This window comes from Lactuca saligna, chromosome 2 (genome assembly GCF_052625555.1).
Source record: "Lactuca saligna cultivar CGN05327 chromosome 2, ASM5262555v1, whole genome shotgun sequence".
NCBI classification, from domain to species: Eukaryota; Viridiplantae; Streptophyta; class Magnoliopsida; order Asterales; family Asteraceae; genus Lactuca; species Lactuca saligna.
Window position 1 is genome coordinate 65,317,351 of NC_136418.1, and position 10,587 is coordinate 65,327,937.

Genomic DNA, 10,587 nt, shown 5'->3' on the forward strand with positions numbered 1-10,587 from the left:
AAATATATTTTGATAAAACCATATGATAAGCATGTATCCCCCCTGGTAAAACATTTAAAATTGTAAAATAGGGGTCTTGAACTCACTCTAGTAGCGTATTCGGAAGCATATGAGCCTTTGCATCCAAAGCTTCGGGCCATCAAGAGGGTCTCTGAAAATAGTTTGAGAGGTACAAAGAGAGTGGTTAGAATAAGAAAATCAAAAAGTGAGTACCTCTATGGTGGTTGTGCACACACGCACTTCATGCACCGCGTGCACTCGCTTCGTGGCTCTATCCAGAGATTTCCACGTGTCATACTTCTGATGGTCCACGTCTCCCTAATCCGACAAATCTGGGTGTTAGGTGTGCGCGATGCGCATGACGCACACTTGGCGTGCACCCGTAAATATTTTATAAAAAGTCATATTTTCCTTATATGAATCTTGTTTCTTACCTTCTTTATATATATTTTTGTAGCTATATACTAGTACTACAACTTTCCTTAAGTTCGCATTGTCAAATTCTGATTTTTGTTTTTATCCTTATTTTATCCTTTTCTAAAAATCATATATCCTTCATACAAATTCTATTTTTGACCTTTTTCCTTTCAAAGTCCTTATCTTATGGGTTACTACGACATTCCTTTTAGTGACGTTAGCTGAAACTCAACCGATCTCTATATGTTATTTTGACACTAATAGCGTTATTAACGCGGTTGGTTTTTATCTTTTACAAAAATCATAACTACTCAAATTGGAGTCAGATTTTTTTTAATGTTTATATATTTGGGATCACTTTTTTGTGTACTTCCAAACAAACTAACCGTCGTAAAAATTTATGTAACTTTTTTGTCACTCATTTTTTGTCCAAATAGTCATTGGACTGGAATACATTCGGGTCTACAGCCATCGAGCTGGATTACCCCTGGCCCAATCAATCATCAGACTCGAATGTCTCAGCCCAATCAGTCATCAGCCTGGAATGCCAATATGCAGCGGATCTAATTAGTCATTAGATAGGAATAGCCTAGTTTATTGACTCACACTCATAACAATAAAGCCTTAACCCAAAACCGCATTATGTCGACATTTGTAACAAACATACAACCAATTAGCAGGCAAACACGCAAATCTATAGATCACTACCACATAGCAACATCATATATACCAGGATACAAATTTAACATATCACTACAACATAATGACATCTAATATACGAGGATACAAATCTAATGGGTCGGCATTGGTGCCTTCGACCCACAAGTACAGTAAGGAAAACTAATCTCATAGTCCTCTAAATGCCGACTCTACAGGTCACCTATACAACAAACAATTACCTGTTCTCAAAATACTGCTCAAAATACCCAGAATACCCCTAGGTCAAAGTCAAAGTTAAAAAATCAAGAATCCCTTTTGGGTTGCATATACCCAGCGTACTCCCCTCTACGCCCAACGTAGAGGGTGCGTTCGCAAATCCACAGGCTTAGATCCTGGTATTACAACGTACCTCCAGGTATGCTCAGCCTACTAGAGCTGACCCAAATTTTTTCCATTAAACTCTTATGTCATTTAGTCAAGGCACCAAACTTCAGATCCAAACGGCATGTCGATTCCTACTCTGATACCAATTGAAAAGATATCTAATCAGTAAATGTAAATCAGAGTACTAATTAAACACAATATGTAAATAAGATCTTTAATTCAACTCAATATCTAGATTGGTACAAGTCGGAAGTAAAGGGAGAAAGTGCAAGCTCATAATGGCGTAAAAGTTACTAACTGACTTATGTACCTACTCTATTTATAGAGTACTTAGCGGATGCAAAATGCATACTAGGAATTCGACATTACAGTTGAGTGACCTAAATTTTTTATTAAACTCTTATGTCATTCAGTCAAGGCATCAAACTTCAGATCCAAACGATATGTCGATTCCTGCTCTGATACCAATCGAAAAGATGTTTAATCAATCGTAAATGTAAATTAGAGTACTAAACACAAGATGTAAATAAGATATTCTATTTAACTCAATATCTAGATTGGTACAAGTCGGAAGTAAAGGGAGAAATTACAAGCTCATAATGGCGTAAGAGTTACTAACTGACATATGTACCTACTCTATTTATAGAGTACTTAGCGGATGCAAAATGCATGCTAGGACTTCGACATTACAAGCAAACCTACAAAAGTGCCTAGTAAAATACTTACAATACCGAAAGGAAGTCTCAATTTGAAATCTTCTGAGTTTCAATCAAGATACAACCAACATAAATATGTGATGCAATTCTAAAAGTGGGTGCTTAGTATCATCTTCAAACCCTCTCATCTAAACCTTGCAAAATTGTTTAGCCGCAATGGGTAATGGAGAGCCCATTTTCATGTAACAATATATATTTTTTTAAATGATATTTTTGTAATAAGTTAAGATTAACGGTAAAATATATACAAAAAAGTTTAATGGTAATATATATATATATATATATATATATATATATATATATATATATATATATATATATATATATATATATATATATATATGTTTAATGGTATAAATTATAATGCATACATAATAAACAGTAAAATCCACCTCAGCAGGGCAACTGCTGGTGACTTATTATTATCGTTAACATAATTGTATTTTTTGAACAAAATATTAAGTTTAATGATAATATGTGTGGAAATGATATTGTTATATATATATATATATATATATATATATATATATATATATATATATATATATATATATATATATATATATATAGAAAGAGAGAGAGAGAGAGAGAGAGAGAGAGAGAGAGAAATAAGTTCAATTGAGAAAATAAAAGAGGTTGAGAATTGAGGAATCATTGTCAGCCACTCATTTATTTGCCGCAGAAACCTTCGTCGTACCATTGGAAATGAGAAAGGATACACATGTGTTTTCCAACAAAACATGTTTCCTTAAACTATGTTAATCATTACCTTAATATATATAAAAAAACATAATTTTTTTCGTTTTTAAAATTTTTAAAAAACTATTTTTATCGAAAAATGATTTTAAATATACCAAAATTCATGATTTTTTATTCTCTACAAATAGATATCCATATTGATATAGTTTTAAGATAAAATAATTTTTTTTATATATTTTTTCAGCTATGGTTATTCATATGTGAATAAAAATGTATCAGATTTTTAGTACAATACATTCGTTATTCACTTATGAATAAAAAATATGATTAATTTTTTTTGACAGATGAAGTATCATTCATATATAAATATAACATATAATAAACTATTTACTAGTTACATCAACTTTCGTCACATGTTATATTCAGATATGAATAAAATATATATTGACTTTCCTCACAAATTATATTAATATACAAATAACACATTTATTATAATTTTGTCACACTTCATTTGTTATTCTTATATGAATAACTAGTTCAAATTTTCAAAACACTTTATCTTTTTTTAGCGTACTAATTTTTTATATATGAATAACAAATGGACTGTAATAAATTTTTTATAAATGTTTTATTAATATATAAATATAACATATAACGATAATTAATACACGTTTTATTCATATATAAATATAAAATGTAATGAAAGGTGATGTAAAAAAATATATTTTAGGTAAGAAAACTTTATAATGTGCTATATTCATATATAAACGATACTTAAACTGTAAAAAAGTTAAACATACATTTTATTCATAAGTGAATAACGAATGTACCGTAATAAAAACATGTTGTGTTTTTATTCACTTATAAATAACGATATCTGAAACTCTATTTTTTTTTTATCCTAAAACTATATCAACATGAATGTCTATTTATAGAGAATAAAAAATAAAATTTTGATATAATTAAAATAGTTTTTCGATAAAAATAACATTCTAAAAAAACAAAAAAAAAAGTTTTTATATATATTAAGGTAATGATTAATATATTTAAAAAAAATATATTTGGTTGGAAAACACATATATATCCGTTTAATCATTTCGTCGATACGTCTAAGTTTTTTGCAGCAAAATAAATGTGTGGTTGAAAATTATATATATATATATATATATATATATATATATATATATATATATATATATATATATATATATATATATATATATATATATATATATATATATATAACAATTAATTAGGAAGTCAAAAAGATATTTAAATTATTTATGGATTAAAAAAAATCCATAAATAAATATCAAGATTTGGAGTTAGAAATGTGAAAGGGGAAAAATGCATTGCAATTTGTTGAGGTATAAAGGAGAATGCAAAAAATTTGCTTCAAATCAATCGCAACAAGATTTATGGTCTTTCCCTTTTACCCTTTTTTTCTTCTCATCTTCTACACAACAAACTCCCTAATTCAGACCAAATATCTTCATAATTACGTTTCATCATCAATTAATTTGCAAAACAACCCAAAATTAACTTAAAAACTCCTCAACCATCTTCATAAATCTCTCCGATTTCTTGCATTTTCCGCCTCTTGAACTGGCAATGTTGAATCGAGCACACAGAAAGCAAACGGGGTTGTGATAGCTGAGCAAACGAAAACCCTAAAAGCATCCACAATTATGGAAGGTATGACCACCCTTTTGACCCCCTTGGTTCAATTCGAGATCACTTCGACTGAATTTTAATTTATTAAATTACTTTGTTGTTGTTCCATTTTCGATTGTATGCATCTGCTTTTTTGTTCACAAATATGATATGTTGTTTTTCTGCTACTTTTCGTTTGCATTTTTACAAACTATATGCAAATTTTAGTCGAACGACTTTATCAATTGGTTGTTCTTTGTGATACACTCCATCATTTACAAAAGAAGGAACACTTTGATTCCCAAGTCTCAGCTTCAAAGTTAATGTAAAGTTTCTACTTTTTTGTACACAGCTGATTATTACACCAAAAAACCCTATAAGAAGTTGGTGTTAAATTATAAAACAAAGTCAAGATCATCTATCTTAGAACAATACTAGGTTAATCTTAAAGATAAACCTGCACCTCTTTTCATTTGACATCTGAGGAAGTGTGTTTGGGCATTTCATATGATTTTGTTCTATTATTATAGAGAAGTTATAATTTGTAATCTATCTGTAATAAGGGAAATTGCTTGTATTTAATTATCTTGGATTACTCGAGTATTGTCAATGTCATGGGGTGAATAATGATCAATTTAGGGGCTAAAGGCACATATATAGGTTTATGGTTATAAAGCCATTAAACTATTTAAGATCCGAATCAATTGTAGTATTGGGCCAAAAAGAAAATAAATTACAGCCTAGTTACTATGTAGCCTTGTATTGGAACAGAGACCGATGTGAATGCAAAAGACGTAAATGCCCTCCTCAACCTCATCATGGAAAATAAATATACCATGAAAGGTCTGATTTCTTAACATCTAATGAGTGCAATGGCCACCTTAGTTTCCCACTCCCTCCATGGAAAGTTGACATTATTAAAAGGTATTTTATTTGTTCTCTTTCTCAATAAGCATGCCAATCCAAAGGAGGATAATTATTTTGGCATGAAGGGACACGAGTTTATGTAGTTCTCTAAAATGGAGTGCTTTCTAGAACCATCTTCAATGATGAGGATGAGGAGGGCATTCACGTCTTTTTCAGTATGCTATATATATTTCTTCCCTTATAATTATCAGTGTAGTTATGAATCTTTTGTGGTTTTTATTGTAGAACCTCAAGAAGTTCATACTGATGAGATTAGAGCTCTTCCTGAGAAGAAACAGAAAAGAATTGTCAAGACACCAGCTCAAGTTGCAGCACTAGAGAATTTCTATAATGGTATGCTCATTTCATTATATATATATATATATATATATATATATATATATATATATATATTAGTTTGATTTAGTTAAATGCAATAAATTGGAACACACTTTCATTGTTTTATAACTATGGCATATTGGCATCTTACTTCCATTCTTCCTATTACAACATTATACTTTTAAAAATTTACTCAGTTATAGCAATGTCATCCAAATACAAACTGATTTTCTGCTATAATTCGATATGTTCTTGAAAATAAAGGTGAAGTATAATGTGGTGGTAGATTTTGTAGGTTTAATGGTATAACAGGTTTTGAAAAGTAATAGAAAGAAATGGAAGTATGAATGAATGTAAGAATACACAAACAAACAAATTGAGGGTTAGTGTAATGTAAGATATAAGTAAAGATTCTTGATTCTGTTTACAGAACATAAATATCCAACAGAGGGAATGAAACAAGAACTTGCAGACTCAATAGGATTAACTGAGAAGCAAGTTTCAGGGTGGTTTTGTCACCGAAGATTAAAAGACAAAAAATCACCAAATGATGAAATCCTGCCACCTGGCAATGGCAAACAAGATCGATCAAGTGGTGTCATACAGGATCGTGGCAGTGGCCTACGACAAGATTCCTGTGGAAGCACCAAACAAGGGGACAACAAACACTCTGATCCTAAAGAAGTTGAAAGCAGAAGATTCACAACTCAAAACATTCTTCCATTACAAATTCAACATAACAATGTTATCATGGATCATCATCATCATGATGTTGATCGTGTTGATCATGATGGTAATGATGATGATGATGATGATGATGATGATGATACGTCTTCTGGAAGCAGCTCCCCGTTGAAGGATAGCTTCCACCCGCAAAATGTCGTAGGGGCGATAACGTCAAAATACCCAAGTCATGATTTTAAAAGTGTGAGGGGGAGGGGTGGCCCATCGGGGTATTTAAAGGTGAAAGGTCAAGTTGAAAATGCTGCAATTACAGCTGTCAAGAGGCAATTGGGCAGACAGTATAGAGAGGATGGCCCACCACTTGGTATTGAATTTGAGGCCCTTCCTCCTGGTGCTTTTGAGAATCCGGTCAAAATTCCGGTCAACCGTAAGTATCCTATCAACATTTTTTTTATATTATATCATCTTATAATGCATTTAGTATGTGGTTTTCTTTCTCTATACTTGTATAAAATCTTACTTGTTTAGGTATAGTGGCTGAATGGGTGATGTTGAATAAACTATCTGAATGAGACTAAATGACCATTTTATCCTTACATTCCTTAAAACAAATTTCACAAGAGCTATTAGCTTTCTGTTCAAATTAAGTCAAAAAGAAGCAACCATGTATAGCTAAAGGGTTTGTGTTTTAATACATTAAGCCAGTTTTTTTTTTTTTTTTTCCTTAACCCATTAAGTCTTTCTGTTCAGATTAAGTAAAAAAGAAGCAACCATGTATAGCTATACATATTAAGTGCTCAACACATTAAGCTCATTAAGTCAAAAAGAGCTATTATTGTTATGGGAAAAGCCTTGTTTCCCTGACTTCTTCTATTAAATCGTTCTTTCTGCATTAAGTAGAAAAGAAACACATATTTATAGTTTATGTTACGAATTCTAATAAGTTTTTTCTGTAATAGGTTTGTCCAAATTATATTTTACGGTTTTACCCTTACCTATTACTTCTTGATGTTCTTCCAGAATCCTACTATGTTGGTGACCGCAGTGCAAGTGCACTTCATTCATCGGATGGTTCTAGAACATTTCAACCTCCTAATGCAAGCAAGGTATGCATTCCTTCTTCCAACTTTCTTGGGGGCAATTTAGGGACTTGAATTAATCAACTTAGGAATTTCTTTTCTACATATACATTAACAATTACTTATCCTTATTTCTTAAACATGTTTGTTTTTCCTGATGAAATCATGGAATGGACCATTTTTATTAAAAGTAGATGATACTTTTATTTTTGATATAGTTTTCTTTGGGTTTTAGTGAGCTTTTAATATGATTTACTTTTTATATTTTGTAAGTAAAAGTTCATTGATTTTGATTAAAATAATGTGTAGAGTAGAGTTGAAGTTATACACTGTATTTACATATATAAAAAATTTGAATGAAAGATTATGAATTTCGTAAAACTAATCTTATTCTATATATTATTTAAATGTAATTATAACAAAACTAAAAAAAATAAACATAATAAAAGCTCATTAATACCCAAATGAGAATATAGTATAACAATATTTTCTAGTTATTTAAAAAAGGAATCATAATTTAGTTAAGAATGGGTTATATTACATCTTTTCATTCCATTCCATTATGGAATGAAAGAAACTAAAATGGAAAGAATCAAATTCCATGAGAAATGGTCCATTCCATTCCATCGGGCAAAGCAAACAACTTTTTATCATTCCATTCTTTCTCCAATTCCATCATTCCAAAACACTAACCTAATGTTTTCCTGTTTTGATAAGCAGATGTATGAAAGATACAATCCAAAGAGCTACAATTCCATGGATTTGGATAATTCACCTTTAGACATAAGGCATGCATCCAAACATCGTGAAAAACACTTTGACAACCAATATAATAATAATAATAATAATAATCATAATAATAATAAGCAAACACCTCATTTTTCCAAAAATAGACATTCTCAATCGATGGAAGTAAATGATGATTCTGCTGAAGAAACTTCAATTCATGACATGCGGGACCACTTTGAGACAAGAATAAAACATGTTCATGGTCATGGTCCAGGTGTAAGGAGACAACAAGATTCTGTATCTGTATCCAATCGCCATCTGATTGGCTATGGGAAAAACATTAACCACAATATCAGACCTCCACCAAAAGTCAACTATAGAGATCGTGTTGAATCTTTGACTTCTGATTTGACTGTTAAACGTGGTGAATTTCTTGAATTGGAGGACAGGGGGATGTCTAGGAAGATACCTAAGGTCTAAAGTCGAAACCATAACTTTTTTTTTAATGGATAAATCCAAGAAATTGCAATTTATTTTTATTACAAAGTTGCATTTTGAAAAAATTCTATCCAATTGTAGCATTGAAATCTGCTATAGTTGGATAGATTTTTCAAATTACAATGCTGTAATAGGTAAAGCTGATATTAGGATGCTATAAATAAAAATCAATGAAAGTAGATTGCAATTTCTTGCGTTTACCCCTTGTGTGAATTACCATTTTGCCCATTTTTTGAAAAGAAGTTATACCCTGATGTATGGGAATGATGTGTAGGATGAAGAATTCGATGGAGAAAGAAGAGGAATAGATGAATACTCCAAATTGGTTTCTGCAAGAATTCATCCGGGAAATGAAATGAAAGTGAGTATATGCAAAAATTACTTTAATACATAGGCATTGTTCAAATTTTGAATTCAATTTTCTTTTAATTAATATTGAAGGTTACTAAGAGAAGTAGGGAAGAGTTTCTACATCAAATGTATCCAAGGAAAGAGGCGGTGATTGACATGCCTCCAAGAACCATCATGACCAAAAGGTCAGTGCTAAGCACTTTATACGCTTCTGACATGACAAAACAGGTTGTATTGTGTTTGACTTTGACTTTGACTTTGACATGCATTGGATTGAAAGTGGGACACATGTCAATGGGACAAAAATTGAAAATATTTTGTTCCACCATAAGAGGTAAAACAAAGGTGGGATAGTGACTTGCTCTGAGACTCTTTCCTATGCTAAAGGCACGAATGCCCTTATTCTCATCTAGGGCTATTTTCGTAGATGAGGATGAGGGTATTTGTGTCTTTTGTATAGAATTGAGATTGAGAGATAGTCCATGTCATCTATGCTTTTGGGACAAAATATTGCAATTTTTGTTGTTTTGTCATTCTTTTCTTTTGATCATTTTTCGCTAGATTTAGCAAATTTTGTTAAGCTTTTTTCTTGGTATAATATAATAGATTTATTAAGACGAAAATACCCTCAGTCGAGTATAGAGTGACACACCATCCATAAAACAAATTGCCACAAACCTTGGACAAGTTGACTTTAGATTTGACCGAACCTACTGCTCAATATCAAATGTACAAGGAAATGTTTCTTTAGTTTAATTTATACATACAGTCTTGCCTTGGCCCAAAGGTCAAGGGATAAAATCGTCAAAACAGGTTCTTTGCAAAATATAAGGAAAATGCCATGTCAAAACAGGTTCTTTGCCCAAAGGTTAATAAATTATATATATTTTTAAACAACTAAGAACTATATTCATAACTTGTTATCTTTTTTTTTTTCTTATAATTTTCTGACATGACATCACTTATTTGCAGGCCGCCTCCTGCACAAATGACGTCTAGTTTTAGTGACGATGAAACCGCAGAAACCACTTCTTCAGCCGATTAAGAAAATTGACAAGATTTTATGTTGTGAAAGCAAAATCTAGTTGTTTAATAGTTCGAATTGTAAGCATGATTCATAACTTAAGGTTTTAAGTTGCAAACATATCTATTGCATTGCTTAACCTTTTCTTTCAAAGTTGTATATATAAACAGTTTTTGTCAAAATATATTTGATGGAACAAGTCGATTTGTGCTTATCGTGCTTCATTGTTATGGACAAACAAAATATCACAAAACAGAACAAGATGTACTGTGTTTGTAGACTGAGAGTGCGTTAGACAGATGTTGATGAGATAAAATTTGTAATTTTTTTTCCTCACCAAAAAAGGGGGAAATCTACTCTTGTGTAATAGATATAAATGTCCTCTTGGTATCCATGGAAAATGGTCCTAAAAAACAATTTGGGGGCCTATTAGACACATGCTTTACAA

At 31.1% G+C, this 10,587-nt stretch overlaps 1 protein-coding gene across 2 annotated transcripts; it reads left to right on the forward strand.

Annotated features, from left to right (window-relative positions):
- Positions 1-4,228: 4,228 nt before the first annotated feature.
- Positions 4,229-10,353, forward strand: LOC145031047 (Homeodomain-like superfamily protein). Of its 2 annotated transcripts, XM_078979504.1 has the most exons (9): positions 4,229-4,571; positions 5,682-5,789; positions 6,205-6,885; positions 7,479-7,564; positions 8,258-8,325; positions 8,431-8,740; positions 9,039-9,125; positions 9,206-9,300; positions 10,088-10,353. In XM_078979504.1, exons 1-9 carry the CDS (start codon positions 4,565-4,567, stop codon positions 10,158-10,160), a joined length of 1,515 nt encoding a protein of 504 aa, XP_078835630.1. In that variant the 5' UTR covers positions 4,229-4,564; the 3' UTR covers positions 10,161-10,353. The 2 variants fall into 2 exon arrangements, with proteins under 2 accessions (XP_078835630.1, XP_078835629.1); XM_078979503.1 differs by having other exon boundaries at positions 8,258-8,740.
- The last annotated feature ends 234 nt before the right edge of the window (positions 10,354-10,587 follow it).

Excerpts from the sequence above, each read along its gene's own strand:
- LOC145031047 (XM_078979503.1), top strand. Across the intron at positions 8,741-9,038 it reads TGTCTAGGAAGATACCTAAG|GATGAAGAATTCGATGGAGA; the intron begins GTCTAAAGTCGA and ends AATGATGTGTAG. Across the intron at positions 9,301-10,087 it reads AGAACCATCATGACCAAAAG|GCCGCCTCCTGCACAAATGA; the intron begins GTCAGTGCTAAG and ends ACTTATTTGCAG.